Source organism: Ovis aries, chromosome 17, assembly GCF_016772045.2.
Source record: "Ovis aries strain OAR_USU_Benz2616 breed Rambouillet chromosome 17, ARS-UI_Ramb_v3.0, whole genome shotgun sequence".
Taxonomy (NCBI): Eukaryota; Metazoa; Chordata; class Mammalia; order Artiodactyla; family Bovidae; genus Ovis; species Ovis aries.
In genome coordinates this window covers 66,051,103-66,065,708 of record NC_056070.1, presented here as the reverse complement: position 1 = coordinate 66,065,708, position 14,606 = coordinate 66,051,103, and the positions used below count along the sequence as shown (strand labels likewise).

The 14,606-nt window shown below is 51.3% G+C and overlaps 1 protein-coding gene and 1 long non-coding RNA gene across 2 annotated transcripts in view; one reads left to right on the top strand and one right to left on the bottom strand.

Annotated features, from left to right (window-relative positions):
* Nucleotides 1-4,712, bottom strand: part of SEZ6L (seizure related 6 homolog like) — a 199,457-nt gene extending 194,745 nt beyond the window's left edge. Inside the window, exons 1-2 of the mRNA XM_042234226.1 lie at nucleotides 4,493-4,712; nucleotides 4,055-4,177 (exon numbers count right to left, since the gene is read on the bottom strand). Coding sequence (XP_042090160.1) covers nucleotides 4,055-4,177; nucleotides 4,493-4,712 — 343 coding nt within the window. The remainder of the gene's footprint in view (nucleotides 1-4,054; nucleotides 4,178-4,492) is intronic.
* A 412-nt stretch (nucleotides 4,713-5,124) lies between these two features.
* LOC132658015 (uncharacterized) lies at nucleotides 5,125-13,511 on the top strand. The gene is made up of 3 exons (XR_009596929.1): nucleotides 5,125-6,155; nucleotides 10,678-10,822; nucleotides 12,814-13,511. It is a non-coding gene; the product is annotated as an uncharacterized LOC132658015 (long non-coding RNA).
* Nucleotides 13,512-14,606: the final 1,095 nt, after the last annotated feature.

Genomic DNA, 14,606 nt, shown 5'->3' with positions numbered 1-14,606 from the left:
CCTTACTCTGCGTCTCTAGCACCCCATGCAGGGCTGGCTGCATGCCGAGAGTGCCCGTGTGTCTGTGGCTCAGTCGCTCAGTCGGGTCCGACTCTTTGCTTAACCTCTCTGTGCCTCTATCTCCTCAGTCAGGAAACGGTAGCCTGCTAGGCTGCTCTGTCCACGGACGTTTTCAGGCAAGGATACTGGTGTGTGTTGCCATTTCCTTCTCCAGGGGATCTTCCTGACCCAAGGATCCAACCCGTGTCTCCTGCATTGGCAGCTGGCTTCTTCGACACTGAGCCACCGGGAAACTCATGTAGAAAGTGCTTAGTCGATGTCGGATGAACGGATGGATAACTGGGCTTTCCAGAGGACTCTCTTCTTAGGTTCTTTCCAGCCACTCGTCTGCCATCCTATATCTTTGCTATAATAAACTCTGCTTCCTGGTGGTAATGTTGAGGTTCAAAGAGTTATAGGAAGAGTGTTTGAAAAGTCTGCACCAGGGGATGAAAATTTCTCACCTGGGGCTACTCCTTACCCTACCTCCAACAGTCTACTTGGGACTAAATTATCCGGGTGTTTATGTCAACAATTCCTTCACACCAGCCTCAAGGATCTGCTTTGGAGGGGCAGCGTGGTCTTTGGAAAGGAGGGAAGAAAAGAGAGCAAACATTACTTGAGTACCTACTGTGTGCCAGGAGCTTTACAGGTATACGTGTCATGAAGTCACAGCAATCGTCCTTCTAGGCTGGGAACATTAATCCCCACGCCACCGCCACCCCACAGGTGGTGGAGGGGGGGCACCCTTCACCTGTTGAAGATAACACATGAGCAATGAAGCTGGACCTGACCCAGGCCACTCCGACTGCAAAGCCATGTACTTCTTTTCCAGAACTGTTTAAATCTAATTGCAGGGTCCAATCCAGTCACACTCCTCAGAGGCGCCATGCTGTGGCCTCTTTGATGTTTTGCGACTTGGCTCCATGAAGGAAACCACAAACTGGTATAAAAAAGGCAACTGGACTCTGTCTTCTAATGATGCCTTCCTTGGAGCATTCCCCCTCCTTATTTTCACCTTTCTTTCCTCTTTATTCACTGAATAGGTCCAATGCCATCAGATAATTTCTCTCATGGAAACAGGAGATCTCCTTTCTACTGACCTTTGGCACTGCACGCGCCTGGTGGTTCCAAAGGTCAGAATTCGCCTCGTCCGCCCTCAATCACCAACTGTAGCTTTGAGCGCCCCTAGCGGAAGTCTGTGCCAATAGCATGTCGCAGAAATTGTGGACCAAACATGTGGACCAATAAATTGAGCCCTTTGGAATCACTTTTTGAGTAACAGGAATGAACTTGTGAGCAAAACCAGAAAACAAGCCATTCTGATCAGGAAAAATCTCTTTGCTCTGGTAGAGGAAAGAGAGGAATGTAACATTATTTTCCTAACATCCAGCTGAGCCATATGAACATAAGAATCGTCAGGCTTTGAGGAGGTGGCCCCAGGAAGGGGCCGTTAACACTCCACAGGCCAAAAAAAGAGAGAAAAAAACCATTCCATCATGAAAATAGTCTTTAAGTGAATCTAACAACGGTGTACATTAGAGACTGGAGGAAGCAGCAATTTTGAGTCTTACCAAGCAATACAGAATTTACATTATTAATTCAAGGAAAATGAAAAGAAATTAGGATCAGCTCTGCAGTCTTAGCACGTAGTTACAATTATTCCCCATGTGCATATCTTAGACAATAAGAAGCCTCTTCAAAAACAAGTTACACTTTATACTTATTCATGCCTCACAGCAAAATGGCCCAGAGAATCACGTGACCTGCATAAGAATTTAGCAACAAGTTTCTTTCAAGTACTGTATTTACAAATCTCCTCACTGCACCAAAAACAGAAGGACTGGCTTGCAACGCTGAGTTAGATGAATGGTTCTCCAGCTGACATTAGTGGAAGTTGGGCTCCATGTTAAAAACAGAATGTATTGGGGGAGGTCAGTTGTTTCCAAATTCTAATTGGCTACCCTCCCTCCCTTCTTATGACTCAGAGTCTTAGAGTCAGAAGCACACCGTTATTAATGAGCCTTCTGAAGTAGACTTTAATTTGGCAATGACCTGAAGTTAATGAAAAATATATGCTGTCTAGCTATAGAGTCGAGCAGTTGGAAACATAATATAAAATGTCTTAAAAATTAAAACACGCACACACATTTTGTGAGTGAAGCCAGAGGAGGAGGCAGGATATAAAATCCTTGTCTTGGATGACGATTCAATATGTACCATTAAGACATTTTTTTTTTTCCTGGAGGGGGATGTGTTTTAGAGTGCCGTCCTCAGAGGTAGAATGACTTTAGAAAAGCCAGCCAGCAAGCTTCCCATTCTTTTTTTTGTGTGTTAGTCACAACACAGATTCAAAAAGGGGGATGAGGGAGAGAGAGCTGGACTCCGTTCAAGGCCACCAAGCCATTGTTGGAAAAGACAGCTAATTAAGGAAGGGCATGCGGTGGTGGAAACGATTTATTTAAGCCAGTTCTCTTCTCCCCATCCTTCCCAAAGAAACTGTCCAGAACTGGTGTAAATTGTGAATATTACTGCCTCATAAAAGGGTGGTTCTTTAATGATATGCTTTGTTAAACAAAAGGTGATGAATTATTTCCTTCGCTCTGCGCTCTGGGCTCCACGTTAACAGAGAAGGGGGTGGGGGTAAAATGCCTGATTTATGCTGAGGAGGGCACTCCAGGCTGTGGGGAAGAGTTGAAGAGAAGACCCAGAAACAGTGCCCAGGAGCGCAGAGCTGTCCACGGCCTTCGGTGCTGAAAGCAGGTGTGTGCGCCCGGGGTGTTCAGAACGCCCCAGGGAGAAAGGGCAGCGTCTGCCTCCGGTTCAGGTTCTAAACGGCCCAAACCAGACAAGGGGATCGAGATGGTCAGAGTGTGCGCCCTCCGGCTTGTCTTCAGCCTGGGAAGACCCTGCAGACTGCCTGCTCTTTCCCGCCCGAGTTACAGGGAACGGGGGAGTTGGACCTTTCAAGACGGGCGTTCTACCAAGGCTTCTCTCCCCTCTGGGGTTACTGAGTGGCCTGATCAAACCCGCGAACGCTCCTGGGGTTAGCTTTGAATGAGTTAGGCTCTGTACTCCTCTCGATCTCACCTCCCTCTCCCCAACCACCCGCTACAACTTTCCCAGTGGGCGCTCAGCTGGGTGGAGGAGAGGCTGCGGCTCCAGGTCTGGGAAGGAGGGGCGACCATCCTCCCCTTTCCAACCTGCAAGCACGTGCTGGGTGAAACTAGCAAGCCCTCCCCTCTCCCCCAACCCCCAGTTGAAAATAGTATTCAGAGACGCCGGGCTGTTAAAGGGAGAAAAGGACGGGGGTGGGGGAGTCGCTCAGGTTCCCGCCTGTGATCTAAGATCTCTTCTCCCTCCCTCGCGAAGTTCGGAGAGCCCGGAGCCCCCCTCCACCGGCCTCCTGGCGAAGGCCACACCCAAGTTCTGCTTCCAGACACTTGGTTGGGATCGGTCCAGGGACCCGGTCCCCCGGGGGCAGCCTAAACCGAAAGGAAGCACGGGGTCCCACAGTGGGAGGCCGCGGCCCGGGGACGACCCCCAGGCGCACTGTTTAAATCCATCCTTCAGTTGCACGGCGGGTCAGCTGCCCCCCTTCTCGTCCTCTCCCCGAAAAGGTGAGAATTATCTGGCACCCGGCCCCGGGGGTGCGGTTTGCAGAGAGCTCCGGGAATGTGGGGGATTGGAGGCGACCCCACTCCAAGGAGACTCTCTGGGACTGCAAAGGGGAGTGAGCCCCGGAGCCAGGGCGGCAGGCAGGGAACCCGCGGCCGAGGCAGGAGAGCGCCCGAGTCCTTCAGACACATCCCCGCCTCCACACTCCCAGCAACACGGCCCAAGGGGACGCTGTGCCCAGCCCCGAATGTAGGCAGCCGCCCCCTGCTCCGCAGCCCAGCCGATGAGGGGCGAGTCCTCCGGATCAGCCAGGACGACCCCCACCCTCCACCCCGCAGCCGCCCAGTACTCGCGGCAACTTTGCCCCCTCCCCCGCCCCGCCCCTCCGGGCGCTTACCTCCCGCCGGAGCCGCCGCGGGGCTGCCCAGGAGCAGGGCGAGGAGCAGCGCGATCCCGCCGGGTCCCGCGGCGGCCGGGCGGGCCGCGGGCATCGTGGCTGCTGGGCGCTCGGAGCCGCGGGCTGCGGGGCGGGCGGACGGCGCGGGAGCCGGGGAAGGAGGGAGGCGGCGAGCGAGGAAGGGAAGGAGGCGGCAGCCGCGGGGAGGGGGCCGCGGGCCGGGGCAGCTGCCGGAGCCCCCCGGAGAGGACGCGCGCTCAGCCCCGCGATCGCTCTGGCCGAGCTGCGCCGGGCGCGGGCGGGCGAGTGAGGAGGAGCCGGCGAGCGAGCGAGCGAGCGAGCGAGGAGCGGGCGGGAGGAGGGAGGGGGCTGGGGCCGAGTCGGTGCCGAGCGAGCGCGGGCAGGAAGGGAGGGGGCGGGCGGGCCCCGGGTGCCAGCCTCCTCCCGTGGCCGCCGGCCCGTCGGCCCTGCAAAGTTTGACGCCGGTTCCCCTGGCGTCCTGGGGGCCGAGAGCTTCCTCTCGTGGGATGCTCTGGCAGCCCTGCGCGGGCGCGGCCAGGCTGAAGAGCGTCCGGACCATTTTCCAGACGGTGAGATGGAGGCCTCCGAGCTGAGTGCAGCCCTCAGCCTGCGCTGCAGCCGAGAGAGCCTTTTCCATGGCTCACTCTTTCGGACAGATCCGTTTCAGCTCTCTCTGGCCAGCCAGCTCTGTTCCCTGACTGCCCTGCGTGTTTCCGAAGTTAAGTCCCCATAACCTAGAAAGTCTCCTACTCTGGGGACCTGATGAGAGTTGTCAATCTCCCGGCACGGTGCAAAGGACCGCAAAATCGTGCATCCCCGACCCGAGGGCTTCCCAGCCTCGGAAGCCCAAGCTGGGACTGCAAGTTACGATGTATGCACGCTCTCATCTGGGCACCTCGCTCAGGTTCCCCTCGCTAAAGGGGCTCCGAAGCCGCCGAGGCTTCCTAAGCTCAGTCCCTTCCCCGCGGAGCTGGCGTCCAAGGCCTTCCCTTCTCCCTGTGCTCTTGACCAGCCCTGATTTTCACAACTTGTCTTTTCTCCGCAAATTGAGGTGAGGAAGAGAGACGGGCAGAGGATTGGCTGCACCCAGGCGGGGGACAGGCGTGCACCCACTCCTGGAAACTGTGCAGACCACCTTTGCAGACTCCCAGTCAGCCTCCCAGGGCCTTGCACCCCAGTTTAGAGGCGCTCCCTTTCCCTCCCCCATCCACCTTGCCACAGTGTGGCCGCTGTTGCAGCCTGAGCAGGCAGAGGGAGACAGATGGAGAGAAGGTTGCAGGCAGCCGTGGGGAGGGATGTGTCTTCAGCAGAGTGGAGGAGCCAGTAGTCCCTGTAAGGAAAGAGTGGGGGAGGACAGCAGGGGAGAGGGGAGCACTATGGTCCACGTTTCCCAAGGACCCTCCCCACGCAAAGCTTCCCGATCACGCATGCCTTCGGCCCTCTTGTACAGGGTCCTCACTAGCGGCCCAGGCCTGCATCAGGTTCTGGGGGTGTGTGTGTAGAGAGCCCCCCAATAAAACCCAGTCCTTGGCTGCAAGAAGCTTCCGTTCCTGGCAGTAAAGCCAAGTGGTTTTGATAAAAGAGGGAGGCTGAAGCACACGGTGCCCAGGAGCTGATTTCTCCTCTGGGGCGGACGCAGCAGCCCCTCGCTTTGCTGGGTTAGGCTGGGGGCTCTGGGAGGGGTGACCTTGCCTGTCCTGCTCATCACCAGCCCCTCAGTGCCCACACGGCGCTAGCATACAGCAGGCGCACAACAATGCTTGTCGAGTGGAAACGTAAGTAAGGACTGAAGATGGATGAAAAGGGAGAAAGCAAGGGAGGGGAAAACAAAGAGACAGACCAGCTCTACACCTGGAAGCAAGGAAACTGCTGTTTATAAGCAGATCCTGTTTGCCAGATGTTACAATGATATAATTTCATAATGATCCTGACAGTGAGGTGTGACTGTATCCATCCGACAGGTACGTTCCTGAGCCCTAGAGAGCATCACAATCTATGCTGAAGTCATTTGGCCAGGATTCAACGCCAAGTCTGAGTCCAGAGATCAGAACCCACTGCATCTCAACAGGCTGTTTCCCAGGTACTTGATGGCTGCCTCTATGATGTGAGTCCATGGATGTTACCCTGGGCTTACCACTTCTCCCCGACCTGAGCCGTGCGGCATATGGGATCTTAGTTCCCTGACCAGGGATTGAACCTGTGGTCCCTGCAGTGGAAGCACAGAATCTTAACCTCTAGACTGCCAGGGAATTCCCTTCAACACTTCCTTGTTACCAGGAGACCACAGTGAATAAAAGCCCACCATAGTGAATAAGTCATGGGGCCTCTAGAAGATTAATTGCTTGCATGCTGGTGTTTTATGTGGCAGGAGTGACATCGTAAACTCTTAACTCATTAAACTCACGGGCAGGGATTTACAAAGTCCCGAGAGAAGGACACAAAGACCTCATAATCTGAAATTGTGATGGTGGGACTATAAGGGGATTTTCCAACAGCAGTATCAACCTCCCCCCACCCCGCCCCCAAGAAGTAATACCATGATAGGAAAAGAATTCTGCAAGGAACCAGAGCAACTTGCAAAGAAAAACTTCCATAGCACAATTTCAATACCCATTTCACAGATGAGGAAACTGAGGCTCAGGAAGGCGAAATGACTTCCTCAATATCATGTACTTGGTCTACCTTTGTCCAGGCTTCTGCTCTGTTGCCCTAGGGCACTTCTGGACTGGATTCTGATGTCAGGGTGGACTTCCCCACTCCCCACTGCTGCTGAGGGATAGAATCCCAGATTTTCTGCAGACCAGATGATATGTGCTTACATCGCTGGCTACTTTATATGTTGCCACTTGATAAATCAGCTCTTAGGCAGCTAAAATTGGTCCAGTGGAAACAAAGTGTTAGATTCTAGCCTCATCTCTTCCTGCTGGGTAAGAAGGGCAAGTTATGTAACCTCTCTGAGCCTTACTTTCTTCTTCTGAAGAGCGGGGATAAAAATGACACTTAGCCATCCAGTGTAATTGACACAAATGAATAATAACATCACTGTGACGTGAGGGGACACAAGAGCATGTATCTTAATAGGGTTCCGGGGAGCATCCCTTGAAACATAAACTAGCACAGACCATAAGGGAAACGCTCAAGTTCATTCTCAGATGTTTGGTGTTGTGAGCCAGAAGAGTACTGGGATGGGAGTCTTCAGTTCTGGTCTCTTTTCTGCTGACACGCTGTGTGATCTTAGGTGAGTCACCAGACTCTCTGGGACTCTGTTCCCTTATCCACACACCCACCTATCTGTTCATCTATCCACCCATCTATTCATCCACTCACTTACCTGCTGGCCCATCCATCTATCCATCCCATCTATCTGCAAGTATTACGTGAGCATCTACCATTTATTGAGTGGTTGTGCTAAGTCACTTCAGTCGTGTCCAACTCTTTGCAACTCCGTGGACTGTAGCCTGGACAGAGGAGCCTGTCCATGGGATTCTCCAGGCAAGAACACTGGAGTGGGTTGCCGTGCCTTCCTCCAGGGGATCTTCTCGACCCAGGGATTGAACCCATGTCTCTTACAATCTCCTGCATTGGCAGGCGGGTTCTTTACCACTAGCGCCACCTGGGAAGTCCATCAGGTCACTAGCTGCCAAACGCTGTGCAAGGTGCTGCGGCTACAGCAGACTCTGTCTTGCTCTCTAGAGCTGATAGCTGTGACGTCAGGCAACCTGAGCGCCCCAGTTCTTCCCAAGGTTAATGTTCTATACCAGGGGAAGCAGAGTGGTTAAAAAATGGGCTTTGAAACTTGACAGACCTGAACTTGAATTTGTATTTCTCACCTCCTAACAGCTGTGTGCCCTTGAACAACTATCTTAACTTCTCTGAAACTGTTTCAATGAAAGGTTGCCATTTAAAATGAAATGAAATAATCGTTATCAAGCGCTTAGGATAATGCACAGAGCATGTAGTCAACTCTTCATCCATCTGTCCTATCCATCCATCTAGCCATCATTTCAACAAATATTTTTTGAGCACTTCCTATGTGCCAGATACTCCTTTAGACCCTGGGGATGCACAGATGCACAAAGTCCTGATCTTTGGAGCTTATCTTGTCAGGTGAGGGATAGATGGTAAAACCTTAATAAGAATTTCAGAAAGTCTAAGTTCTGTGAGGAAGGGAAAACAGCATGAGTTGAGAGTAAAGGACGCACATTCCGTCCCAGGGGTTAGGAGATGTTTAAGCAGGGGAGTGAATGTTGTGGGAAAGGAACCCAGTGAAGATTTGGGGAAGAGCACGTTCTAAGTAGAGAACACAGCAAGTGCAAGGCTCTGAGATGGAAAGGGGGCTGTTGTAATACATGCTGCTGCTGCTGCTAAGTCGCCTCAGTCGTGTCTGACTCTGTGCAACCCCATAAACAGCAGCCCACCAGGCTCCTCCGTCCCTGGGATTCTCCAGGCAAGAACACTGGAGTGGGTCACCATGTCCATCTCCAATGCATGAAAGTGAAGAGTGAAAGTGAAGTCGCTCAGTCGTGTCCGACTCTTAGCGACCCCATGGACTGGCTCCTCCACCCATGGGATTTTCTAGCCATTGTAATAAATGCTAGACATCGTCGTCATAATTCTCTGATGCCATTTTTCTGTCTACGGGGAACATAATTAACCAGGGGATTGACTCAGAGTGCTACAGGAAGTCTATACTCAGCAATTACTCTCGCTGTCAACATACGATATAGGAAGTGTCCATTTTTATTCACAGTCCCACCCCCCCAAACCCAGCATCAGTTTCTCCCCCAGGAATATCTGGTATTGGAGAAGTCTTTATCACTGAAGGAAAAAAAAAAAAAGAGAGAGAGAAAAAATCTGTTGTTTTGGAGTCAAAATAGGATATGAAAGAGACATCTTGAAAAAGATGGAGTGAGTAAAAAGAATAAAAAGAATTCCCAGCAAGAATCTAGTCTAGGAGACAAACCCAGCCTGGGTCACTGATGGGCAGGCAGAGCATCGAACCAGCATCTCTTGTGTTTTCAACCCAGGCTGCTGAAGCTATGCAGCCCCCACGCAGGGAGCCCCGTGGCTATCACGTCACTGGTCAGATGCTAACAAGGGAACGGTGACCAACTGCGGCGCAGGCACCCTGCAATTATGCCTCTTTGGTTTCCGTGGAAATGCTCCTCTCCGTCTCCTGCCCTGGCTCTTGAGAGATGCCGGCTGCCCCGCAGAGATTCGACTGCGAGACGATGCCTTTGTTTTCAAACTGAAAGTTTACAGAATGCAAAGCGAGCCTGCAAGATGGATTTGCGTTCTCCAGAGGCTCGTCTGCACAGACAAGACGGGAACCCAAAGCACTGTCAGACACAGGGAGGAGACTGAAGGAGAGGGGCCGACGCACAGGCTCGCAAGGGACACCCACAGTCCGGCTCCTACAAACCCAGCTGGGAGGTTTTCCTGGGTTCAGGTTTTTGAGTCACAAAGGTGAGGGAAAAAAGTCAGTTAAAGATGCCGCGGATATTTATATACTCTGTTGGCACTATGAATTGTGACACGTGACATTTTTCAGACTGTGAAGAACGGCTTATATCTGCATACAAGGACAGACCTGGGGGCTACTCTAAACACGTTCATATATGGTGACCCTGGGAGCGCTTCTGCCCCTTGGAATCAGCTGACGTGAAATGCTTGAGTTTGAGGGAGTTGGTATTCCCTCCTACATCTGTCTCCTCTGAACTTCAAGCTCCTTGTCTGTAGAAAGCGAGGGGTATTAGTAATGGCTTCCTAGGGCTTTTGTAACGGAAAGAGACAGGATCTGTGTTCAGTGCTGAATCAAGTACCCATGCTGTCGCAGGTGCTCACGAAACGGGAGGAATTATAATAATGTATTCACAAATCCCCCTGGAGAAGGAAGTGGCAATCCCCTGCAGTATTCTTGCCTGGAGAATCCCTTGGACAGAGGAGCCTGGTGGGGTTCATGGGGTTGCAAAGAGTCAGACATGACTGAGTGACTAACACCTTTTTTTTTTTTTCATACAGATTGTAAGTGAAAAGACAGCCAAGATGCCATAAAAACCTCTTCTCTAGTAGGGTTTATTAAATGTATTTATGTATGCCTAGAACCAGAGGAAAGTCCAGCTGGGGTTAAGGGTCTAGAATCAGTAACACTCCCAAGCCCGTCGGGGACTTAGCCAATCTGATTCATGTTCCACGTGACTTGTCTCACTTGAAATTAACCAAGGCAGTGCTGCTCTGTTCGTTTTATTTTTTAACTTCGGTTTTCCGGTTGCGCTGCACACATGTAGGATCTTAGTTCCCTGACCGGGAATCGAACCCATACCCCCTGCGGTGGATGTACGGGGCCCTAACCGCTGGACGGCCTGGAAACATCTTCCAGCCTATTGCCTTACTCTCCCACCTTGCCACTCTCTTCAGGATGGAGTATTGAAATACCAGGCTGTGTCAGGTCCCACCTGACCCATATTCTGGCCTTTCTTCCGGTTTCTCAGCCAAAACCCAGCCTCTGTTCCCAGAAGGATAGGGGGATGGGGAGAAGAGGACTAGGATCTGGTGACCCTCTGAGACTCTGTGTCTTTCCATTACCCTCCACTGCTCCCCAGAAGGAAGCAGCACTCAGCATCACAAGGACAGAGACCAAGGAATCTCTCTGCAGAGGTCACGGATGGACTTAAGTCCAGGAGCCCAAGGGAGAACGGAAGGAAGCTGGAGAGCCCAGAGCCTGCCCCTGACTCCTGTGTGATGTCTGTAAGTTCCATGCCCTCTCTGATCCTTCATTCACCTGTAGGAGAAAGGAGAGTAATGAGGGATCTCTTAAAGCCCTCCCAGGTCTGGAGTCCCATCAATCTATGGTAATAACTTCCACATCCAAGAGATGATGGGCTGCAGATATCCCGGAGAGAATAAAAGAGGATGTTTTAAGGCACTTGCCTTAGTGTTTACCATTCAAGATCTCATTTAATCCTTATACCCACCTTAGGAGGTTGAATCATAGTAACCCTAGCTCTTGGTGGTGGTGGTGTTTTAGTTACTCAGTTCAGTTCAGTCGCTCAGTCATGTCCGACTCTTAGCAACCCCATGTACTGCAGCACACCAGGCCTCCCTGTCCATCACCAACTCCTGGAGTTTACTCAAACTCATGTCCATCGAGTCGGTGATGCCATCCAACCATCTCATCCTCTGTCGTCCCCTTCTCCTCCTGCTCTCAATCTTTCCCAGCATCAGGGTCTTTACAAATGAGTCAGTTCTTCACATCAGATGGCCAGAGTATTGGAGTTTCAGCTTCAACATCAGTCCTTCCAATGAACACTCAGGACTGATTTCCTTTAGGATTGATTGGTTGGATTTCCTTGCAATCCAAGGGACTCTCAAGAGTCTTCTCCAATGCCACATTTCAAAAGCATCAATTCTTCTGCCATCAGCCTTCTTTATAGTCCAACTCTCACATCCATACATGACTATTGGAAAAACCATAGCCTTGACTAGACGGATCTTAGTTGACAAAGTAATGTCTCTGCTTTTGAATATGCTGTCTAGATTGGTCACAACTTTCCTTCCAAGGAGTAAGTGTCTTAATTTCATGGCTGCAATCACTATCTGCAGTGATTTTGGAGCCCAGAAACATAAAGTCAGCCACTGTTTCCACTGTTTCCCATCTATTTCCCATGAAGTGATGGGACCGGATGCCATGTTCTTCGTTTTCTGAATGTGGAGCTTTAAGCACACTTTTTCGCTCTCCTCTTTCACTTTCATCAAGAGGCTTTTTAGCTCCTCTCCACTTTCTGCCATAAGGGTGGTGTCATCTGCATATCTGAGGTTATTGATATTTCTCCCGGCAATCTGGATTCCAGCGTGTGCTTCCTCCAGCCCAGCGTTTCTCATGATGTGCTCTGCATATAAGTTAAATAAGCAGGTGACAGTATGAAACCTTGATGTCCTCCTTTTCTGTTGCTCAGTTGTGTCCAACTCTGCAGCCCCATGAACTATATAGACCACCATACTCCTGTGTCCATGGAATTCTCCAGGCAAAAATATTGGAGCGGGTAGCCATTTCCTTTTCCAGGGGATATTCCTGACCAGGGATCAAACCAGGGACTCCTGCATTGGCAGATGGATTTTTTACCACTGAGCCACCAGGGAAGTCCAACCCAAACTCCTACCCTAGCCTGGAGGGTCCAGATCTGGCCCCTTGACCTTCTCTGACCTTTTCCTTCTTTTTTTAAAAAAGACATTTGTTTGATTATTTGGCTGCACCAGGTCTTAATTGCTGCATGTGGGATCTAAGTTACCCAGCCGGGGATTGAACCCCAGCCCGCTGCATCGGGAGCGTGGAGTCTTAGTCACTAGTCTCTCTGACTGTTTCCTGTGCTTCCCTTTATGAAGGTCCAGCTGCCAACAGTCAAAACCTGGGTCTGTCTCATTCTTTGTGCTTGCTCTTCCCTGCTGGGAAGTTCTCCTGACAGGTACACAGGTGGCTCATTCTCACCCTGCAGGCAGCTGGCAAGGCACCTCCTCAGAGAGAACGTCCTTGGTTTTAACTCCTTTAAGCAAGTGTCACTCTCCAAAGTCATCTTTCTTATTTCCAGAAGTGTTTCTAGGCACACTCTCTATGTTCTCCTCCTCGATTCTAAGCTCCATGAATGGAAGAATTCTTTTCAGCATAAAGCAAAAAAGAGGTTTTCAATGAAATCTTGTTCAGTACTGATTCATTGACTAACGAATGAATTTCCACCTTGCAGATGAGTAAACAGTGGCAAGGAGATCAAACCAGTCCATCCTAAAGGAAATCAACCCTGAATATTCATTGGAAGGACTGATGCTGAAGCTGAAGCTCCAAGCTGGCCACCTGATGCAAAGAGCGGATTCATTGGAAAAGACCCTGATGCTGGGAAAGATTGAAGGCAGGAGGAGAAGGGGACAACAGAGGATGAGATGGTTGGCTGGCATCACTGACTCATGGACATGAATTTGAGCAAACTCCAGAAGGTGCTGGAGGACAGGGAAGCCTGGTGTGCTGCAGTCCATGGGGTCACAAAGAGTCTGACACAACTTAGCGACTGAAGAACGACAGAGGCTCAGGTGGGTGATGACATTTGCCAGTAGTCACCAGTCAGTGGCAGAATGGGGACTTGAACCCAGGGCTGTCTGACCTCTGGCTGGAGTTTCTAACCACTTGACCACACTGCCTAGGAACAGGGTATACCTCCCGGCAGTAAGAGTCTAAACCAGCAGGAGTTCCCAGCTGGAGACATGATCTAAGTGCCACTGTCTGAATGTCTGTGAGCATTTCTCGTTTCAAGAAAAGGCGACGTCAGTGGCCCCATTAAAGCCTGCTGTTCCCCATTCCATCCCTGCCATCCCCACGTATTAAAATAATGGCATGAGAAATAAACAGCCTTTATGGACAATTTCATACAAATGGCACGCACTGTTTGTTTCTCTTACCGTTACCATGGCAGTGATGGTCTCTGGATAACTTCCTGTTTCTACATGATGGAAGGGAATGGAAGAAAATTGCTTGGGGAAAATTTGCCAAACAAAGGCTGTTTCCTTTTTCTCATGTCCCACCCCCTGGCACTCCATGGCAGCTGCACTCTGAATACCTATGCCCAGGACTCTTAGCCTATACTCTTAGCCTATAGCCTGCCATGGCGCCCTAGTGCCATAAGGTGAAGGCCGGGAGTCTTCGCTTGGCTGTAAGGTGTCTACTGCCCGGCTTCCTCTCCTGTGCTTTGTCTTCCTGTCTGTAGCAACCCCTCCTCGTTTTGCCCCCTCCCCTGGACGCGTCACGCTCCGTGTTGTTCCAGCCCCCTGGGTGACCCGTCTGTCCCCCATGTCTCTGCTGGCCCAGCTGTTACCCGATTTTTGGAGTCACAGTTTCCATGTGGTCCCGTAACCTCTCTTCTCTCCTCCCATGCCCTAATATGGGTGAGATATTTTTCCTTCCAGTTTTTCCCACAACCCCCTCAAGCATGGCAGGATATGCTCACCCAGACATCAGCCTATTGGCGGGCGGGAATAGTGCCTGATCCTAACAGTGTGCCAGGAACACAGTAGATGCTCAATAAATGCTTGTCGATCCAAATCAGAAAAAGAAAAATCAGCCTGTCTGAGAGGCTGCCTACAGGCGTGTTGTCTGAGTGTACCTCATTCTTTGGGAATAAATGTGTGTCGGTGGGGGGGGTGGGGGTGCGGTTAAATCAACACCCTGAGACAAAGCGGTGCTTCTCAACCTTAGCTGCAACTTGGAAACACCTGGGAGCTTTTGAGGAATTCTGATGCCCAGGCTGCCTTCTAAGTGAATCACAGAGACTCTCTCTGGGAGAGAACCCGGGGCATCTGTGTTCTTTAAGGCTCCCCAGGGGACCCTAGTGGGCAGTCAGGGTGAGAGCCACCAGGCTCAAGGTTCCCATTCAGAGTCCCTAAAGCAGTTTTGTGTGAAAGTGTGGGACCAAGGTCTCCTGCAGGCTGAGTGCAAGGACCCAGAGCTGGGACCAAGCCGAGATTCCCATGCTGGCTGCACGGCAGGCAG